The sequence below is a fragment of the Cydia pomonella genome, unplaced genomic scaffold (assembly GCF_033807575.1).
Source record: "Cydia pomonella isolate Wapato2018A unplaced genomic scaffold, ilCydPomo1 PGA_scaffold_159, whole genome shotgun sequence".
Lineage (NCBI taxonomy): Eukaryota > Metazoa > Arthropoda > Insecta > Lepidoptera > Tortricidae > Cydia > Cydia pomonella.
Window position 1 is genome coordinate 232882 of NW_026907801.1, and position 22826 is coordinate 255707.

Here is a 22826-nt window from a genome sequence, read left to right on the forward strand (position 1 = left end):
AATAACTTCTTAACAATAAAATAGAACTTGGTATTAAAAAGTGTCACAATGTCAATATCATTTTAAAAACAAAATTTTAAATCGGTAATTTATTATATTTAACCATTCTAAAGTGCTCAAATTTTCGTTTACAACTATAAATTTGATTAGTTTCCAAAGCCTGATGATGGGGTGTGGGGTGGGAATTGGAGCTCCTTGAAAGGACAAGTTTTCGTAACTGTTCTTTGATTGAATTCTTTGTAGAGTCTGTTCGGAATGTATTGGGCCCCATACATTCCACGACTCTTCTCTTTCCTCACAAACTCTAACGTTGACATCCATTCTAGCATAGAGAAATAAGAAGTACATAGAGTGCTCACTCCATACATCAGTTTTGGTATCAAAACGCTTATTATTTTCGTAGTCGACATCTAGCAACGAGTAGCGGAACTCGCAGTACTGCTACTCGACAATAGATATCGCGGCAAACAAAAAGTCTAATCTCAACGATTTTCCGCTAATATTATAACCAGAGTAACCGGAACTCTATTTTAAACTCCTACGCTTACTATTATTTATTACTTTTAACGAAGATATTTTACTTTTAACCAATAATGATATTAAATGCGCTCTAGTATTATCTTGCTCTAATTAAATTTATTTGTCCGAAAAAGTAGTAGACTCTATGACTTAAAAAAAATGTACTTTTTTTTAATTTATCGAAAAGTATATTGGTCAAATTATAAGAAACAACACACGACACGACGATCTCATGCGAAAAACAATAGAATGTATGATTGAAAACCATCGCGGAAAGGGACTCCCTAAGAAAAGTTACATAGATCAAATAAAGAATTGGCTAGACGTAGAGTAGCATGTACCAGGAGATGAAGGAAATTGCATAAGATTGGATGAAATTGTAAAGAAAAAAGATTCTCTCTTAAATTTGAATAGAAAAGAATCTATATTTTATCATATATATACATATATCGGAGAAAACTAAAGATTATCAATATTATCATATATTCTTCATTCACACATATTGATGAGCCCAACTGTAGTCGGTTAATCTCGTATCACAACATTATGACACGACATTAACCTTCTCTTTAGCATAAATTACAAATGCCTTCCATGGCATCTCCATCCTTTCATTTTTCCTTCTATTACAGTATTTATGTAATCGTCATATCGTGCCACCAACATGAAAGAAGAAGAAATCCTCTTCTGTTCCCAGTCATCGTCATAATAAATATATTTTTATCTCACTAAATTTAAACTTTTTCATTCGCTTTTTGTTCATTTCAACTTCATACTTCGTATCCGTTGCCTTTTACTCATCTGAAACGCACAGCGCGTGCTGTATTTAGGCGTTTTTTTATTATACCGGATCCGGTCCGGATCCGGTGATTTTTACCGGATCCGGTAGCTCCTGAAAAGTGCCGGATCCGGCCGGATTACCGGATCCGCCGGACCGGATTGCAATCCCTACTACTTTCTTTCTAGGTACAGCCAGCTGCAGAATTGCACGGATGAAGGATCAAGGGATAACTCACGCTAGACCGGGTCGGGGCCTGGCCGGAGCGCTTCGTTTTCTATGGAAAGCACCACGTCATCAATTGATCACCGATCAGCCGTCATAGAAAATTACGTGTCGGACACCTCGGCCCAGGCCCGGTCCGGTCTAGCGTGAGTCATCCTTTGAACAGAATTCATTTATAAAGTGCACTTTTGCAGCAGGGTGTACATGCAGAAACCTACTGCTATATAACTAAATAATTATTCTACGTGCTACTTAGTTTCCTAATGGTGATCTAATTGGTGATCAGTACCCTTAGTGTAAATTTAATCGATAGCGAAACGTGACGTACGCGTTTGCGTTAAGAGGCTGTCAACACCCAATGTCCTTGAAATTGATGTTACTTAAACAGTTTTTTAAGAAAGACTATTTGTTTTAGTCCAGTAAAAAAAATATATGTTTATATTAATTATATTTCAAAGACCGTGGTTGTACTCGATACATGATTGAACGAAATCGGCTCGATAGAAAATAATTGCAAAGATTGGTCTTAAAATCACAATTAAACGGTTTTATGTCTTTATTGTTTTGACTTATGGGTCTGCAATTAAAATCACAATTTCAAAACATTTATATCTAAACCGTGGTTGAGTAAAATATTACACTAATAATCCACTTTTTTTTATTTAAATATTTTTTTATTATTCCCTTGCCCAGGCCCAGTAACATGCGACAGTGCTATCTCATTTACTCCGATACAAATAGACAGTGTGCGCGCTTTAGGTATTGACAGCCTCTTAAGTCTAATTTTGTATGAGATTTTGAGTTTCCAAAACGTCCCGCTTGGGGCGCTGTTTCTAAATCCCATACAAAATGAGATTTAACGCAAACGCGTTCGTCACGTCACGCTATCGAATAAATTTACACTAGGGGCTCAGTAATTAAAATATATGTACTATGTACATAGTTTGGTGTGGTTGTGTAGAATTATAAATTGGGCTCGGGATCCTACTTTGTTTCCTTTAGTAGAGTAAAGAAACTGTAGCTAGTTTTTAGGATCTGAAACAATATTAATACACGTTTTATATTTACCTTGGAAGGGACACTACAATCATTTGCTGTTAACAAATGCAAATAATGTTTCGTCTTTAGGGTATCATCATATCATACATATACATTAAAAACATTTATATCAGACATCCCAAGCCTGTACAGAAAACATATACGTTATATACGTATACAGTAAATATAATCTTAAAAAAACATTTTGGCTACACAACTGGAACTGTTAGGTATTATCATTTGGAACTTACAGTCTACGCACATTTGTACCTACAAAGGTACATTTATTTGCAATATGTTTTGAACCTATTTCTTCTCTATTCTTTTCTTTTAACTGTGTTACACCAGTAGACTTTGTAATTCATATCTAATCGCATGTAGGGATTGCAATCCGGTCCGGCGGATCCGGTAATCCGGCCGGATCCGGCACTTTTCAGGAGCTACCGGATCCGGTAAAAATCACCGGATCCGGACCGGATCCGGTAAAATAAAAAAGCGCCTAAATACAGCACGCGCTGTGCATTTCAGATGAGAAAAAGGCAACGGATACAAGGTATGAAGTTGAACAGAACAAAAAACGAATGAAAAAGTTTAAATTTAGTAAGATAAAATATATTTATTATGACGATGACAGAAGAGGATTTCTTCTTCTTTCATGTTGGTGGCACGATATGACGATTACATAAATACTGTAATAGAAGGAAAAATGAAAGGATGGAGATGCCATGGAAGGCATTTATAATTTATGCTAAAGACAAGGTTAATGTCGTGTCATAATGTTGTGAAAGGAGATTAAAAGTAAACAAATGAGCAGGATTAAGTCGGCGGTACTCAACCGACTACAAATGGGCTCATCAATATGTGTGAATGAAAAATATATGATAATATTGATAATCTTTAGTTTTCTCCGATATATCTATATATATGATAAAATATAGATTCTTTTCTATTCAAATTTAAGAGAGAATCTTTTGTCTTTACAATTTCATCCAATCTTATGCAATTTCCTTCATTTCCGGGTACATGCTACTCTACGTCTAGCCAATTCTTTATTTGATCTATGTAACTTTTCTTACGGAGTCCCTTTCCGCGATGGTTTTCAATCCTACATTCTATTATTTTTCGCATGAGATCGTCGTGTCGTGTGTTGTTCCCTATAATTTGACCAATATACTTTTCTATAAATTTAAAATAGTACATTATTTAAAATCATACAGTCTACTACTTTTTCGGACAAAAAGCAAGATAATACTAGAGCGCATTTAATATCATAATTGCTTAAAAGTAAAATTTCTTCGTTAAAATTAATAAATAATAGTAAGCGTAGGAGTTGAAAATAGAATTTCGGTTACTCTTGTTTGCCGCGATATCTATTGTCGAGTAGCAGTACTGAGAGTTCCGCTACTCGATGCTAGATGTCGACTACGAAAATAATAAGCGTTTTGGTACCAAAACTGATGTATGGAGTGAGCACTCTATGTTCTTCTTATTTCTCTATGCTAGAATGGATGTCAATGTTAGAGTTTGTGAGGAAAGAGAAGAGTCGTGGAATGTATGGGTACCAATACATTCCACGACTCTTCTCTTTCCAAACAGACTCTACAAAGAATTTAATCAAAGAACAGTTACGAAAACTTGTCCTTTACAGGAGCTCCAATTCCCACCCCACATCCCATCATCAGGCTTTGCAAACTAATCAAATTTATAATTGTAAACGAAAATTTGACCACTTTTAAATGGTTAAATATAATAAATTACCGATTTCAAATTTTATTTTTAAAGTGATATTGAGATTGTGACACTTTTTACTACCAATTTCTATTTTATTATTAAGAAGTTATTTATTAACTTCAAATTATAGATTTAGGAATACGTATTACGCAAAAAACTAGAGAAATATGACATGTAATTAACTTTTATATCCCTATGCCAAACCGGATCCGGTCCGGCCGGATCCGGCCGGACTACGGCCAAAATCCGGCCGGATCCGGCCGGATTGAAAACCAATCCGGTTTGCAATCCCTAATCGCATGTTGTATTGTAATGTAAGAGCAAAATTGCATGTATTAACTTCCAGTGGAAACTGTTTTGGCTAACGTGTTAAAATACCTTTCTTTTCTTAGGCTATAAGAATTATATGTGCTGTTTGTTTCCTTAAGCAATTTAAAAAAAATGTGTACTCTTCGCCCGATCACTGGATATTAGCCGAATATTCTAGCCTGGACATAAATATGACTAAAGTTTCAGTTGAAATAGGGTCTTCTCGGTGTAATTTTCATTACTTACCGCAATAAAGGTGTCGAGAGACATTTCATTACATGGTCCAGCTCTGAAACAAAGCCGTTTGGACGTGGTGAGTTGCAGCAAAGCTACTTCCTTTTGAGTTTTCGCATCCATGGTTGTCCATTTGCTTTCGAATATACCGGAGCTAACGGATAAACTCTGTAATAGACAAAATTTTACAAAAAAAAAAACCGATTAACGGCCTTATGCCCAATCAATCGCAACAATCGCATTTGGTCTTTCATAGAGGACGGTAGGGTGCTTTACATTCTTTTGCATTTCACTTTCGTAAATACCACGAGCTATCAGGACCTGAAGTATGAGGTATATGGACCCGGGTATGTCCTTAAACTACGTCCAAAACCAAAAGAGAGGTATGGGCATTGTGAATGTCATCTCGCTTTGAGTGGTAGGGCACAGCCAGTGGATGTCATTCCAGATCTAGAACAGAGCCCAACTGGGGAAGTACCTCCACCTTACAGAAAACCGCAGCCAAATAAAACTAGACCCTACTCATAGTGTTGTGTTCCTGCCGGTGAGTGAGGTTGCCAGAACTCAATGAGGGTGCGGAATGTTAGGGTCGGCAACGCGTATGTAGCTTCTCTGTAGTTGCAGGCGTACATAGGCTACGGAGACTGCTGACCATCAGGCGGGCCGTATGCTTGTTTGCTACTGTCGTAGTATAAAAAAAGGTGTATTGAGCCTAATTCAAATATATTTTTAAATTTTACCACTTACCTATAATTTTTTACTAACCTCTACTGTAACTTGATTGCTGAACCAATAGAATATCAAAAGTTGGGTTAAAATGCCAAATACAAATAACATGGCGCCCATCATTACTGGTAAATCGCCTGACGCCTGAAGTAAAAAAAACACTATTAAACATTGACATATATCTAAGGACGGGCCTTACGGGCACTAAGAATGGTGCTAGTTTAGCGGTGTCACTCACGAATTCGGGCCAATCCTACAGTCTAACGCAACTAGTCGCGACCAATCGCGCACGTGACGCGAACTCATCAACCAATGGCGTTGTGGCATTAGACTGCACGATTGGCTCGAATTCGTGTGTGTGACACCGCTTTACTGACCCCATTCTTATTGCCCGTAAGGCCCGTCCTTAGATATATATATATATTATATATGTCAATGCTATTAAATTATATCTCACTGGTGTTTGGAATAAATAAGTTTCAATACATGCAGTGAAACTATATTTTACACATACTATTTTTCATTAAATTTTCTATAGCCAATCTTGCTGGCCTGAACATCAAAACTGACAAACCCTAATTTACATACATCTGCGCATTGCGAGCTGCGAAATGTAAAAAGCGTACCGAGCGCAGACCGCACTATTTTTTCTGCGAAAACTTTGTTGTACCTACCCGCAACACAAAATGTGTGCGAATCATAGAATCATTTATTGCATGTCATAAACCAGTTATAAAAGTGGTACATGTGGTTAGTATGTGTCGGAGACAGCAACATAAGTACTGCAGTGAACTTAAAACTACTAACTTTACAATTTTAAACAATTTCCATAATTAATAAATAATTATAAAAGCATTTTAAATCACCTGCCTGCTTTGATAGGCGATACCGATCATATATTAACAGGAAAAACAAATGTACCTATTGAGTAGATACTTTTAAATAAAATTTGGGTTTCCGTCAGTTCATGGACGAAAACTAAATACCTATTTCATAAAATTGCTATGTTCAAAAAATTCATAAAACCGATAATTTTTTGTTTTATGATACATCTATACATACGTATACATTCGTGCTAAAAGTGTTATTTAAAATAAATAGAATAATAATTAAACTTTCCATGAACATTTTTAAATCATATTTTTCTTTACAGTAGTCTTTCACACTATAAACTTATTAATAAGGAAGAGTAGAAGTTAAGATTACACTTACATTTGAGATTTGTATGATGCAGGATCCTAGGTTGATAGATATCACAATGAGGTATAGGAACATCACGGATGATATCAATTTTTGGAATAATTTCTGGTGCCTGTAAATATGCGACGAAGACAAAAAAAACTGCTGGATTTTGTCATTTTTCTAACGGAAGCTACTGTAGCGCCGCCGGCGACCAGGCTTGGGACCGGTTTAGGAAATTGCGGTAAATACATACCGGTTTATTTCGGTTTCAAACCAAACTTTAATATTAGACCACCAAAAGACGGAAAAATAGGGGAAATAATTCGTGTAGAAGCGAATTTAGGCATAGTTGTAGGTAAATATGCCTTATACAACATACTGAAAGTACTGATAGATGGGTAGCGCTAACGGGTTTAAAGGTCCCTTTTTTTTGTTAAATAACGTGTAAACGGTGGCGTCGGTGGCCAATAGCAAAAAATATTGTTAAACATCAATAATCTAAAAAGGGGGAAAGTTATTACAATCAATTCACAGGTCCCTTTAGTTTTTCGTAAACGGTGGCCCATTGGAAAAAAATGTTATACATAATATTTTCTACAAAAAAATACTAGCCACTTTTTCGCTAAGATCAATATTTAATGAGATATTAAAGGGCGAAAGTTAATTATCATCAATTCTACACGTTATTTGAGTTTCCCACTTTAATAGCTTTATAAATATTGACCCTAGAGAAAAGTGTTCCATATGTTTCTTTCAGGAAATATTATGTTAAATAGTATCAGATTTTTTTGCTATGGGTCATATTTTACAAATTATTTACGAAAAACTAAAAAAAGGGACCTGATTTTAATTAACTTTCTTCTTTAATATATTTTTAAGTATTGATCCTTGCAAAAAGTTAAAAGTACTAGTCTTTATTTATTTTGTAGTAGTTTTCGTGTAGACTATTTACGTTTACATTTTTTGCTTTTGGCCATCGTTTACGCATTATTTACGAAAATAAAATAAAAAAACTTACCATAGAATTGATTTTAATTAACTTTCCCCTTTCCCGCTTGATTATTTTTTTAAATATTGATCCCAGAGAACAAGAATGTGCGTAATCTTTCTTGTAGGCAGTTTTGTATAGATTATTTGCGTATAAGAACATTTTTTGCTATACTAAAAAAATGGACCTCTATACCCTCTCTACCCGTTATCGTTAGTGCCACCCTCATCCATCAGTACTTTCAATATATTGTGTAAGGCACCGCTTTACCTACAACTATACCGAAAAACGCTACACGAATTAATTTACCGATTTGCCTGTGTTTGGTCTTCGTTTTTAAAACGTTTGCATTCATATAGCTCACATATGAATGCAAAAGTTTTAAAAACTTTATTGTAACCTAAATAAACCGGTTTATTCCGGTTGGCCTTTATGGAAATGTTCTCCTTAAAACCAGCTTCCGAGACTATGAGACTATGAGACCTCGAGACGAGACAAGAGCAAAAGACAAGTAACAGCAAAGCAATATTTCAAACAATACTACATATACAGCAATATTACATATAAACATGCTTAATAAAAATAAATTATATGTATCTTACTCGATGAGAGCCGTGTGGAAACGGTGACATTTTATAATATTCTCATGACTCCGTTCTTTGCTCTCAGGGTCTATAATTTTGGTACAATAGACGCGAGAAATCTTAAGCTGACCGGTGAAAAATATGAACGTAGATATTACCAACGAGTCCCAAGAGATGATGTAAGAACTCATTATATTACCAAGAATTGTCTGAAGAACCATAGAATAATAGTAGCCTGGAGGAATGTCTTGGTTGAAAGGAACGTAAAAATGGAAAAGCGGTACGTAAATATCCGTTCCATTCTCCACCATTTGATTTTTCTGGTACGGCTCAGTGAATATACTTATATTGCAACAAATAACCATAAACCAAAATGGGTAAATTACTCTTCTACCCTTCTTAATATACTCGTCCATAACGTCTATAACTTCTACATCTCCATCAGAAAGCTGTCGCAGCTCTGTGCGTGATATGTAATCGATCAGTTTCTCCCAGAGATGATAATCCTTTCGGAAATAGATGGTCTTAGGAGTACCCATGTGAAAAGGGGCAGTTTGTAGAATGAAAAGGACAGCACTGAGATTTAAGCTGATCACACATTTTAAATATTGACTGAAGAAAAAGGCCATGGTCATGTAATATACCAACTGTTTGAAACGGGTAGATTTTAATTCCATGTTCGGGTGCCAGTTTCCCGTGAGGTTCAGAAAGCGGAGATACGGACCCGCTGAAGGGTGTTCAGGGTCTTCAAGACACCTTAGCATATTCTGAAGCGAAAAACGCGATATTTTTTTATTTCTAACTCGTTTATAACCCTCTATCGACATTTTTTAACGTTGGATGGCTTCCAAAGATAAGTCTAATGCTGTCTGAACCTATCGAATAAATGAACTGTCCGATCAAATATATTGAAAATTGGCGTGAGAATTCTAGTGGTGAATTGCAGTGACCATGAATGTTTGATGGCGAATATTTCAGGCATGCGATTTGTGTTAAGTGTAATAACAGTGTGAGACTTCCCTGATTGGATTTGTGATTGAATATTTTATTGCTATCATTTTCTTTCCCTCCTGCAAAGTTTATTAATCTTTAATAACTGTATTAAACGACAAATATTAATATAACCAGTAAATTTAATTAATCGTGCGTAAGTCATGTCTTAATTAGCTTTCAACGTGTTTATGCTTTTCATTTAATAGTTTTAAATTTATCGCAGGTAAATTAAAACCTGAACCAAAATGAAAATGGGGGTTGAGTTGTTATTTATAAAAACATACTGTAAGTTTATTAACCTGGCCTGGCTGGTTGGCCTGAAATTCAATCAATATAGGTATCTAGCAGTAAAATACCCGGGTCATTCTTCAGATTTGTGCCTGGGTCTAAACTCCATCGAATCATTCTAAATGTATGAAAAGTTTGACGGAGTTGAGTTGAGGCTGACCACAGTCATATAATTTGAGTATGACTCATCCATTTTCTATAAGTTTAATAATAATATATGTCATTATAGTCTTAACATAACTGATGGTTAATGAGTACTGCAATGCAACAGCAAGTACCGAACTAATTACAATTTTCATGAACCAGGTAGATACGACGTATAGGTAATTAAATTAGGTGAGCTGGCGGCTTCCTCGCACAACGTATCAGCATTGCGATACGATAAGGAAATGCCGCCAGCATCCTTGGTACAATGCCTCAAGTATTGTATCACCAATGTATTTATCCATTGTGTATAATGTCATTGAAAATACAAAATTAGGTGAGCTACTTACGCTTGCGAGTAACGAGTAGATACAGGTACCTACTTATTTGATTGAATAACTTAGTCCATGGAGGCTTATTTCTATCTACCGCGCAGCTTAGGCGTTAGAATTATCAAGAATACGACTTTGTAACATCCTTTGCCAGCTGTAGGAATTATATATAAAGCCCAATAAAACCCTGCCAAACTCGGGAGGAAGTTCCGTTGAATGCTAAGACTCTCGTTACACCCTGATAAGATCAGTAGCGGAAATTAAGAGGAAATTGTATTTGTTTCTTATACAGCGACGTCCGCACAATAAGGTCTTCTTGGAAACGAAATTAATTTTGATTTAGTTCGGAGTACAAAAGGTTTAACGAAATTTTATTATTCCTCGTGCACTATTCGAGCGTTTAATTCTTTTATTGTCAGCAAAATACATTTTCACTTACAAGGAAAGGTACCCAACTGTCCGGTTCCGATTTGATTTATATTTATATATGTTATAGAGTAGTCTAAAATAACAGACACGTGTTTTTTTTAGCTGCCCAAACTCAACCTATTGGGAGAAATTGTTCTCCAAAGTACTAAAAAATGACTATAAATCTTCTAACTCCTATAGAAAGTGATGCAGTGTTGCTAGTTAATGGCTGGTTTGAGTATATGTTTGAAAGCAGCAAAAAATAATGAGCACGTGTTTTGTTATATCGGCTAAAACTCATTTTTTCCTTAAAAAATCGACATTCGAAGTTTTATAATATCTTATCGCTAAAGTTACACATAAAGACAGGTGTTTTTTTTTAGGAAAGCTTGAGTTTAAGCAGATATAACAAAACACGTGTACATTATTTTTTCCTGTTCTCAAACATATACTCAAACAAGCCATTAACTAGCAAGTTGCTTAAGCATCACTTTCTATAGGAGTTAGAAGATTTAGTAACTTTTTAGTACTTTGGAGGACAATTTCTCCCAATAGGTTGAGTTTGGGCAGCTAAAAAAAATACGTGTCCATTATTTTAGACTACTCTATAACATATATAAATATAAATCAAATCGGAACCGGACAGTTGGGTACCTTTCCTTGCTAGCTACAGCTATGTGTTTTGGGTTTTTTGAAATAAAATGAAATACTTGCATTAGGTACAGTAAGTGCCTAAACTACTGCACTACTGTACTAGCTGCATAAATTGAAAAGTTGAAGTTGCCCAAAAAAATTAATCCCTAATAGAAATAGTTTACAAATTTTGTTTCTATAGAGACAAATTAGTTAGTAAAAGCAAGGATCATATGTAAAAGATAACACGTCATATTTTTTTTTATATTCATTAAGAATGTTTATAATGTTTTAACATATTATTAATGCCAATATTTAAAAAAAACTTGGGATGTGATGTGATGTCACAACAACAACTGCGTTACTTCACTAAAACCTTATACATATTTTTTTCGAAAAAAATGTTGCAGGATTAGCACTGGTTAGTTGTAAACTACAAGAAACTTTTAGAGTGCAAGTATTTTAAATAAATATAACTGTATTTTATATCATCTCATCACCTCATCACTACATACAGTAAAACAGTTGAATTAAGGAAAAATAAAGAATTTTATTGAATGTCATGTATTACATTGTAAGTTAATTGTATTACTTATATTTGAAAATAAGTGTAATATTCTCATAATTTACTTGGAACTTTTGCGTTAGAAATTGATTTCAATTTGAAAAGGGACAAGTTTAAAAAAAAAGTATTTTCGCCCAGGTACTTATGTTAGCGCACCAACTGTACTCGTAATAATTATTATTATAGTTATAATGCGAAGGTCGGTTTAGACAAAAACATGTTTTCTTCACTCCTCATGATACTTTGCTGTTTCGCGTCTTGTTCTGATATTTTGTAAAACATCACAGGAAAGGTTTTGTAAAGCCTTTAGGAGTCAGGTCAAATTCTGAGAGACTATACAGGGCTGATTTCGGGGTCGTGGAGCAAGAGGACAAGACATCACACAGAATTCAAAGATAAGTCTAATGATATTGCTCATTATTTATTATCACCAATAATTATGATTATTTTTCAGATGACAAGTAGAAAAAAACATGTTTGCGTACAGTTTGGTCACCCTACTCAATGTGACGTCTTGTCGCTTTCCATACAGCGTATGTCAAAAGTCATAGGGTGACCATGAATCCTTCATATAAGATTAATTTTACTTGAAAAATAATAAAAATTGAACAAATACTACCGTATGATAATGTAAATCATTTATAGATTCAGAAAAAGTGGTTCTGGATCACGACCCAGAAATCACTCTGTATATACATTTAATTTACATTTAATAGTAATCCGATAAATAAACTTGTATTAGTACCTATACCTACTGGCACATATGATACTTTTTGCTCTAGCTATAGCGAGCAAGGGGAGGCAATCAATACGATTACGTTATCACCTTTAAAATATAAAATGCACATTATTAAAAACCCCTAGATTGAAGTGTTTTATATGCTGAACACCAGGTAAATGCATGCATATAGTTAGTAGGTATTTATAAACAAAGTGTGACCGTACTAATGTTCAAAGCATTGTTTACTATCAAAATGCAGCCTTTTATGTTGACACAAAAAAACAACATCCATCGTCACGCGATGCAGAAATAAACAAAGCATCAGGGTAGCAATAGTACATTACGATACAAGTGCGAAAAATAGGAAATTCAAAATGAGTGGCGATAAATTAAAACACGACCGAAGGGAGTGTTTTAAATCGACACGAGTTGCGAATTACCTATTCGCACATGTATCGTACAACGTTTTACAGTACATATGGCGCTTTAAATGTTTGATACAGTAACGTAATATGCTAATTTGCGCATTAGTGCGGTAAAGTAGCACCATATGTACTGTAATAGTTATTTACGATACAAGTGCGAAGTACACAAGATACACGATACAAGGAAATTCATAACGAGTGGCAATAAATTAAAACACGACCGAAGGGAATGTTTTCAATCGACACGAGTTGCGAATTACCTATTCGCACATGTATCGTACAACGTTTTACAGTACATATGGCCCTTTAAATGTTCGACACAGTAACGTAATATGCTAATTTTCGCACTAGTGTGGTAAAGTAGCACCATATGTAATGTAATGTACTATTACAGTACATATGGTGCTACTTGTCCGCGCTAGTGCGTGCACTTGTATCGTAATGTACTATTATGATACAAGATCAGGTACGCAGTACTGAGACAATTGGGTACTTGACACATGTTGAATATTATAACAAAATTTAGATAAACGGATAAAAAATGAGCCATCTATTATAAAAAAGTGGAATATAAAAAGACATATTGAGATTATAAAAAAATTCAAGGCTCCAAAGTCTGTAAAAAATTTTTTTTTTACTTTCAAAATATAAAATATAACAAGAAAATATTACCATTCGATTCCTTGCATTTTATTGAAAAATAAATTGTATGACAACTATATACATAAACACAATATTTTAGGGTTAAAATAGACATTCTCTTGATCTTCCATACATTTAGGACAGAATTATGTGATGTGACGTCACATCACATTATCATTTTGTTAGAGGCGTTTCAATCGTCAAGTGCGAGCGTCAGACTTTAACTCTCATTTCTGACCTTTGTATTGCTTAAATGCCATGAGTCCTATATAGACATTTGATCCCCAGGAAAATCAAGATCGATTGACATTATTTCCAAAAAATTGTCAAGTAGCCAATTGGAATGATGTGTTCATAAACTTCCGTGACCGCACTAACCACAAAGTCGGGCAAACTCTTTTTTGCTAGCGTTGTGATAATAAAAATAAGAATAATAAAAATATATACCAGTCATAACCCTGCCAGTAGAAAAATAAAATAATAAAAATGTGTAATAAATCCAAGTTGCTTGAAACATTCGAAATTTAGATAAAAATCCCAGACATAGGTAATCCCTGAATCTAAAAATGTCCTTCATGAAGAACATTTGGATGAATAAAAAAGAATCCAAATGCTTGTTGGACGGGACATAGCTACTTACAGTATTTGTTTTCGTAATATTTATTTTAAGCGCCATCTATGTTATATTTTCTTAAGTATTATTAATTATAGTATTTAGATAGATGTAAACCCAAAACTCGAACATTTATAGCTAATAGGCCACAAGGGCACTTTTAAATGTCAAGACGCAATTTACATAGAAGCAATATAAATAAATCATCATCAATTACAAAATACAGATGCATAAAATCTGTAAATGTCGAATTACATAAAAATAGGTCTTAAAAAAAAACACAAACAAATAAATACTTTAAAAAATCTAAAATTCTTAGACGTGTAAATATCTCTAAGTGTCACAAGTAATAATAAAATAAAGATATTAAATTATTCTTAGAGATGTATAGTATTTGATGTAAGATACTTTGTGTGCTTGCCTATTTAAACAAAAAAAAAATTGAATAACGCAGTGTTCACATTTAAACTCCATCAAATACACAGAAGATATAATCTACACAACTACTACTTTGAATTGGGCTTGGGCTCCTACTTTGTTCCCTTCAGCAGAGTAAGGAAACTGTAGCTGGTTTTTAGGATCTGAAACAATATTATACACGCTTTATAATTTTATATTTAGCTTGGACGAGAACATCCATAACATAATATCTAAATGCATAACAATATTTTCGTCTTTCAGATGGATTTTGTTTTAAGTACATCTAATAAATTTGTAACATTTTGATAAAGATAAAAAATGTTTATTGCCACAACTACCAAAGACAAAAAGGTAATAAACATAGAACGTGAGATAAAACAAAATACACTTTATTACACAACAAAAAAAAATTATACAAAAAATTAACTACATCTCTATTTTGTGGTAAAGGCAATTGGTACCAGTCTCAGCTTTTTTGCTAGATATATACCCAGCGCTGATTTTCAGAGGGTTTTCTTTTGTGACAGGTCGGTCGTCACCATTTACCATTGTGATTGAAGCAAACAGATTACATAGGTATGCGGTTTAGTGGTAGGTATAATATGTATAATCTGCGCCTGATCACTGGATATTACATAGGTATGCGGTTTAGTGGTAGGTATAATATGTATAATCTGCGCCTGATCACTGGATATTACATAGGTATGCGGTTTAGTGGTAGGTATAATATGTATAATCTGCGCCTGATCACTGGGTATTAGCCGAATACTCATGGCACCTCTAGCCTGGACTGTACATAAATAGGTACCTAGTTTTAAGTGTATATTATATACCCGAATTGGGTTGCCGTTGAAACTTACACATGTAATTAAATAACACCTCTGTAACACGGTTGTACAATAAAGAATTATCTTATCTTATCTTATCTTATCCTATGATTCTTCTTCCACGCGTCGTCCCGGCGTTTTTACCACGGCTCATAGGAGCCTGGGTTCCGCTTGACAACTAATCCCCAGAATTGGCGTAGGCACTAGTTTTTACGAAAGCGACTGCTATCTGACCTTCCAACCTAGTAAAGTAGTTTGGGATTAGTCCGGTTTCCTCACGATGTTTTCCTTTACCGAAATCAATGATATTTCGTATATAAGTTCCTCAAAACTCATTGGAACCCGCGACCTCCGGATTGAAAGTCGCACGCTCTTACCGCTAGGCCACCATTGCTTCTGTACCTATTATTAGAGTTTCAATTGAAATAAGTAGTTAGTTAATTACTTACTCCAATAAAGGTATTGAGAGACATTTCATTACATGGTCCAGCTCTGAAACAAAGCCGATTGGACGTGGTGAGTTGCAGCAAAGCTACTTCCTTTTGAGTTTTCGCATCCATGGTTGTCCATTTGCTTTCGAATATACCGGAGCTGACTGATAAACTCTGAAATTAATAAAGTATTAAAAAACGATCAACATTAGATGACGACGTATACAACGTATTTGGTCCTTCATAAATATCATAAAGAAACCAACCGTTCTTTTGCTTTACATACTTTTGTATTTAATAATTGTCCCATCTCAACGGCTTGATTTCTTTAATCCTTTGTAAATGCCACGAGATATTAGGAGTATTAACAATTCTTCAAAACTAGTTCAATTATATTTTTCACTGTCACTTTTCTCGTAATTAATCGTGCAAACAACGTGTTTTAAAACATGTAAACAACACAAGTGCAAAATTTGTTAAATATTTTTCATAAATATATTATTCAGGGTTGGCAATTGTATACGGAAGATAAATTGGTATGACTCTAAGAAATAAATGTTTGCTGCTAGAGGTAGAATTTGGCAGAATTTTATCTTCCGTATACAATTGCCAACCCTGAATAATATATTTATGAAAAAATATTTAACAAATTTTGCACTTAATGGATTGACTCTAAATGATTGTGTTGTTTACAAGTTTTAAAACACGTTGTTTGCACGATTAATTACGAGAAAAAGTACTTACAGAGCCACCAAAGAGCGTATGTGTTCAATACGTTCTAAAAGCCACTACTTAATATATTACTGACCTCTACTGTAACTTGATTGCTGAACCAATAGAAAGTCAAAAGTTGGACTAAAATGCCAAACACGAATATCATGGCCCCCATCATTACTGGTAAATCGCCTGAAAACTAATTGTTGTGTCTTTTAAATTAAATTTTCTACAGCCAATCGCTTGCTTGAACATCGAAATGTATGTCAAATAAAAGCCTAATAAAAATAGGTAGAGTCAAACCAACATAATTTGGCAGCGATTTTGATAGCCCAGACTATGTACGGTTTTTTTAAACGTCAAATTTCTATGAAATTATGACGTTTACTTGACACTTGCACCGCCTGGGCTATCAAAATCGTTGCCAATTTAACTTGGTCTGATTTTAAAGAAAAAAATTACATTATTTTTTCTGCGAAGACTTTACATTCGCAGCACAAAATATGTATTGGGTCATTCTTCAAAATCGGATTATTCATATCATTCGCTTGGCGATTTTTATTTGTACAAATTCTGATCAAGTTTTAATAAAATATGAAATTTAATATAAATATAAGCCCATCAATCGAATAGGCATCACTTTTGGTAAATTTATTACATTATTACAGCAATTTGAATTTTAGCTATCAGGGGAATGACAAAATCGATAAGATGTATTAAAAAAACGACAAGGGAATCACATAAATGAAAAAAAGGCAAGGGAATGAGAAGGACATTTTGATTTTCGGAGCTGTTTCTGAACGCAACCATATATATGATATACTCGTATATGACCGAATAGTTTTATTTCTCTATCCATTCACCGACTCACTCAATCTCTTCTTTCTCAACAACTCCCACAGTTAACATCTCTTTGTAACTAATCTGAGTTTTTTTTGGTAAAAAATACACATTTTCATTTCATCATCAATCATCACCAACATAAATGGTGCCGAAACCAAATAAACTAAAATGATACACTTAAAAATTACAATAGTTATCAAATTAATATCAGGGTTATCCGCAGTAATAGGCACGCAGAAATTGGATCATTTGCAGTTATAGGCACGCTGTAATAGGTATCATCGTAATCGTATCGTTGCCTTCGGGGTCAGGGTCTGGTACCTACTAGACCCCGCAGTAATACATGCATAATATACTTTTTCATCACACTTGCTCGAAAAAGTTCTTATTTCATGCAGGTGTACTCTGGGCCAACAGCTGCGTAAGATGTACTGGCTTTTAGAACGCAAATCCCAACTCAGCCTAAATAATAAGCTCCTACTTTATAAGTGTATACTAAAACCTATATGGACTTATGGCATCCAGTTGTGGGGAACAGCCTCAAAATCCAATCTAGGAATACTACAGCGCTTCCAATCAAAAATACTACGAATTATCACTAAAGCCCCATGGTACATCAAAAACGAGAATTTACATCGAGATCTCCAAATCAAAACAATAAACCAAGAAGTGTCAGACACCTTAGACAAATATAGTAAAAGAATGGAGAACCACCCAAGCTTACTCGCGAGAAACCTGATGAAGGAACTACCTAATACAACTTTTACAAGGCTGAAGAGAAGAGCACCTCAAGATCTTAATCTAAAATATATATAAGATCTTTTTTTTAAATTGATGGGCGTATCAAAGGATATCGCACCACGCACGACCTCAAAAAAAAAAAATACGTAATCTCCAGCTAAATGTCAAAGATAGACAGCTTGCAGGATTAAAAAAAAAAGTATCAAAAAAAAAAAATGCAGGTGTACTGAAGAACAAAGGCCTATTTTGTTCCCACGGGAGTTATTCATACAAACCAAGTATCATAAATGAGTTTTACTTTTAAAATACTGACATTTATAATTTAATATTTTTGTTTATGTTTAAAATTAAATAATTTGATTGATTTAACAGCTGTTTAAAATATTTTTACATAATTTTCAATCGTGGCTGAATGACGAATAGGTCTTTGCCCTCGATGCTAACCTGTCAAGAAATTACAAAATGGCGGACGAATGTTTGATATGTCACCGTATTTAAGAATTGTTTCGTTTAAAATTTAGATTTTCTTCGCATGTGTGATGAAAAACATTGTGTGTAACTCCGGGGGTAAGAATATTGCAAACTCGGGTCTTTAATTCCCTTCAGCCTGCGGCTGTCGGGAATAATCACCCTCGTATCCAAAATTTCACTTACCCCCCCTCGTTGCACAATGTACTATTTAATGCTTATTAATTAAATAATCGTATTAACGAGGGGGCAGTGTTAGGGTCGGCAATGCGCATGTAACTCCTCTGGAGTTGAAGGCGTACATAGACTACGGAGACTGTTTACTATCAGGCGGGCCGTATACTTGTTTGCCACTGACGTAGTATAAAAAAAATTAAGCTGTTGTTTTTTTAAGTTTAAAATGAACTGAATGAATAAACTTTGATATAACATAAATAAAAGTTAACGTTATCTTGTGATAACTTTCAGAAAAACGCTTTCCAAGGCCTAAAAAATTTGAGGCCGGATCTACCCTATTTCCAAAAGTATGCACTGAGCAGGCACTGTGTTTAATCTTCAGTCCGTGTTGTTCACATTCAACGAAAACGCAAATGCAATTTTTCAACATGATTGAATTTACCAAAAAAAGGCATCGATAAAAAAAAAAAACACAATCTTGTTATATATAATTACTAACAGAATGTCGTTCGCTAGTTTGTAGTCAGTACACCGACATCTAGCAGGGAATTAAGACATCAAGCAAAATATAATAATGTTTGTATATTTTATGATAACATGTCGTTAGCCAGTTTGCCGTGGGGACAGCGACCTCTAGCGAACAATTAGGGCAAGAATATACGTTGTACACACCAGTTTGTGGCCAGTACAGTGACATCTAGCACAGAATCTTATTACTAAACTAACATTAATCTAAACACTTTAACACACTGAGCCCTAAATCACTCTTAACAACCTTAACGATCTATCGAATTATGCATCACGCGTTAGTTTCGCTTTGTTTTAAGTACAAGTTAGAATACGTGGTTAATTAATGAAAAAATAAATAAAATGCGATCATATTTTAATTCCTCGGGTACCTAATTTTCTCCTTGACTCATTGTCAGATACCATTTGAAGAATGACCCATTGTGTGTGCAGTAGACGATTACGTTTAGGAACTTACTCTTGAGATTTGTATGAGGCAGGATCCTATGTTGATAGATACCACAATGAGGTACAGGAACATCACGGATGATATCAATTTTTGGAACAATTTCTGGTGCCTGCAAATATTCGACGAAGACAATAAACGTTACAGGATTTTCTATTTTTTCTAACGGAAGCTACTGTAGCGGCGTTATTATGGCTACTTTACTTTTTTAACCTTTCGTATGCGCCTGTCAAAAATTTGCCATTTATTTAGCAACCATGACTTCTTCATGTTTAAGTTGAATTTGGTTTAATATATATGAAGCAGATCTGCTCCGAAGCATACCAAAGGTTAAACTATTGTTCATGATGACTCAGCATATAGGACAGCACAGCAAGAACAAAAGGCTAGCAAGAATACAGCAGTACCGTAAAAACACCCAAATTATAGTCCAAAATCTCCCAAGTATATCCAAAGCTAACTGAAATATCTTCATTTACCTAAGTTGATTACTATTTGGATGACGCAGGATGAGAGAAAAAAGCGGCCAAGTGCGAGTCGGACTCGCCCATGAAGGGTTCCGTACCATTTATGACGTATTAAAAAAAACTACTTACTAGATCTGGGTTAAACCAATTTTCGGTGGAAGTTTGCATGGTAATGTATATCATATATTTTTTTTAGATTTTTCATTCTGTTATTTTAGAAGTTACAGGGGGGGGGGGGGACACATTTTTTCACTTTGGAAGTGTCTCTCGCGCAAACTATTCAGCTTAGAAAAAAATGATATTAGAAACCTCAATATCATTTTTGAAGACCTATTCATAGATACCCCACACGTATGTATGGGTTTGATGAAAAAAATTTTTTTTTTAAATTTTATGACGTATTAAAAAAAAACTACTAGATCTCGTTCAAACTAATTTTCGGTGGAAGTTTGCATGACAATGTATATCATATATTTTTTTAGATTTTTCATTCTGTTATTTTAGAAGGTACGGGGGGGGGGGATCACACATTTTACCACTTTGGAGGTGTCTCTCGCGCAAACTATTCCGTTTAGAAAAAAATTATATTAGAAACCTCAATATCATTTTTAAAGACCTATCCATAGATACCCCACACATATGGGTTTGATGAAAAAAGATTTTTTGAGTTTCAGTTCTAAGTATGGGGAACCCTCAAAATTTATTGTTTTTTTTTTTTCTATTTTTGTGTAAACATCTTAATGCGGTTAATAGAATACATCTACTTACCAAGTTTGAACAGTATAGCTCTTATAGTTTCGGAAAAAAGTGGCTGTGACATAATCGGACAGACAGACGGACATGACGAATCTACAAGGGTTCCGTTTTTTGCCATTTGGCTACAGAACCCTAAAAACCCAGATTAAAACAAAAATAACCATACTGAATTACGTAATTGAACTTGAGGACCATAGTTGTACTCATGTTGTAGTATTTCAGTAGGTATACTATGTAGTTGGATGGCTTTGCGGTACCTATTTCAAAAATATCTCATATTATGAGACGACGAACCGTTTTGGCTTTGAAATTCACTACTATAATTAAACATGCTTAACAAAATGATATCTTACTCGATGAGAGACGTGTGGAAACGGTGGCATTTTATAATATTCTCGTGACTTCGTTCTTTGCTTTTAGAGTCTATAATTTTGGTACAATAGACGCGAGAAATCTTGAGCTGACCGGCGAAAAATATGAACGTAGATATTACCAACGAGTCCCAAGAGATGACGTAAGAACTCATTATATTACCTAGAATTGTCTGAAGGACCATAGAATAATAGTATCCTGGAGGAATGTCTTGGTTGAAAGGTAAGTAAAAATGGAAAAGCGGTACGTAAATGTCCGTTCCATTCTCCACAATTTGATTTTTCTTGTACGGTTCAGTGAACAAACTTATATTGCAACTAATAGCCATTAACCAATATAGGTAAATTACTCTTCTACTTTTCCTAATATACTCGTCCATAACGTCGATAACTTCTTCATCTTCATCAGAGAGCTGTCGCAGCTCAGTGCGTGATATATAGTCGATTAGTTTCTGCCAGAGATGATGGTCCCTTCGGAAATAGATGGTCTTAGGAGTACCCATGTGAAAAGGGGCGGTTTGTAGAATGAAAAGGAAAGCACTTAGACTTAAGCCGATCACACACTTTAAATACTGGCTGAAGAAAAGGGTCATGGTTATGTAAAATACCAACTGTTTGAAACGGGTGGATTTTAATTCCATGTTCGGGTGCCAGTTTCCCGTGAGGTTCAGAAAGCGGAGATACGGACCCGCCGAAGGGTGTTCAGGGTCTTCAAGACACCTTAGCATATTTTGAAACGTAAAACGCGATGCTTTTTTATTTCCAATTCGTTTTTTAATTTCTAGTCCCATTTTCGACATTTTTTAACGTCGGATGGCTTCCAAAATATAAGTCTAATGCTGTCTGAACCTAACGAATAAACGAACTGTCCGATCAAATATATTAAAAATTGGCTTGAGAATTCTAGTGATGAATATTTTAAATAGGCATGTGATTTATGTTACGTGTAATAACAGTGCGAGACTTCAGTGATTGGATTTTTACTTGAATATTTAATTGCTATCATTTTCTTTCCCTCCTACATCTTCATAAATGACAATGATTCATTAACCTTGAATAAATACAAACCATTAAATAAATCGTGTGTAAACTATAGTAGATACCCGTGTAATGGAACAGGAACCGGTAATGGGACATAAAACCACAAATTTTGTAAAATAAGTAACTAAAACTAGTTTATAAGAACTGGCAATATTTTACCATAAACAAGAGTCATAGAGCTTCTTAAGTTTGAAGTTCATTAAATTTGCTTTTCTCTTAAGAAACAAGCCAAAAGTTGTCGTGGAACTGAAAAAATAATCAGTAAGAATTCTTAACAACCCCGCTAAGAGAAGTGAGTACGTGTTTTAAATTATAATAATATATTTACTTCGTATAAATAAGAAATGAGTTTTATTTATTGAATTTACCATGAGATTAGGTATACAACACATGTTGTTACTCCAGAGATGTAAAAAAAAAAGATATTTTGCCCAATCCCATTATACTCGTAGGAGCTGTAAAACTACCTCCTATGATGGGACAACCTTATACAATGATGCTTACCCAGTTACCATGCCG

The 22826-nt window shown here is 34.5% G+C and overlaps 2 protein-coding genes across 2 annotated transcripts; both read right to left on the minus strand.

The window, feature by feature from the left end:
• Positions 1-990: 990 nt before the first annotated feature.
• LOC133533364 (odorant receptor 49b-like) lies at positions 991-9202 on the minus strand. Its single transcript, XM_061872328.1, has 5 exons — positions 8333-9202; positions 6773-6872; positions 5600-5704; positions 4847-5002; positions 991-2557 (listed from the first exon to the last, which is right to left on the minus strand). The coding sequence occupies exons 1-5, from the start codon at positions 9139-9141 to the stop codon at positions 2507-2509; spliced, it is 1221 nt and encodes a 406-aa protein (XP_061728312.1). The 5' UTR covers positions 9142-9202; the 3' UTR covers positions 991-2506.
• A 5268-nt stretch (positions 9203-14470) lies between these two features.
• On the minus strand, positions 14471-22541 carry LOC133533366 (odorant receptor 49b-like). Its single transcript, XM_061872331.1, has 5 exons — positions 21249-22541; positions 19685-19784; positions 16565-16669; positions 15775-15930; positions 14471-14659 (listed from the first exon to the last, which is right to left on the minus strand). The coding sequence occupies exons 1-5, from the start codon at positions 22064-22066 to the stop codon at positions 14609-14611; spliced, it is 1230 nt and encodes a 409-aa protein (XP_061728315.1). The 5' UTR covers positions 22067-22541; the 3' UTR covers positions 14471-14608.
• Positions 22542-22826: the final 285 nt, after the last annotated feature.

Coding starts and splice junctions, on each gene's coding strand:
- LOC133533364 (XM_061872328.1), bottom strand. CDS start 9,141: ATGTCGATAGAGGGTTATAAACGAGTTAGAAATAAAAAAATATCGCGT. Junction 6,873..8,332: donor TTCCACACGGCTCTCATCGA/GTAAGATACATA, acceptor GCATATTTACAG/GCACCAGAAATTATTCCAAA. Junction 5,705..6,772: donor GCATCATACAAATCTCAAAT/GTAAGTGTAATC, acceptor TTTTTACTTCAG/GCGTCAGGCGATTTACCAGT.
- LOC133533366 (XM_061872331.1), bottom strand. CDS start 22,066: ATGTCGAAAATGGGACTAGAAATTAAAAAACGAATTGGAAATAAAAAA. Junction 19,785..21,248: donor TTCCACACGTCTCTCATCGA/GTAAGATATCAT, acceptor GAATATTTGCAG/GCACCAGAAATTGTTCCAAA. Junction 15,931..16,564: donor GCAATCAAGTTACAGTAGAG/GTCAGTAATATA, acceptor TATTAATTTCAG/AGTTTATCAGTCAGCTCCGG.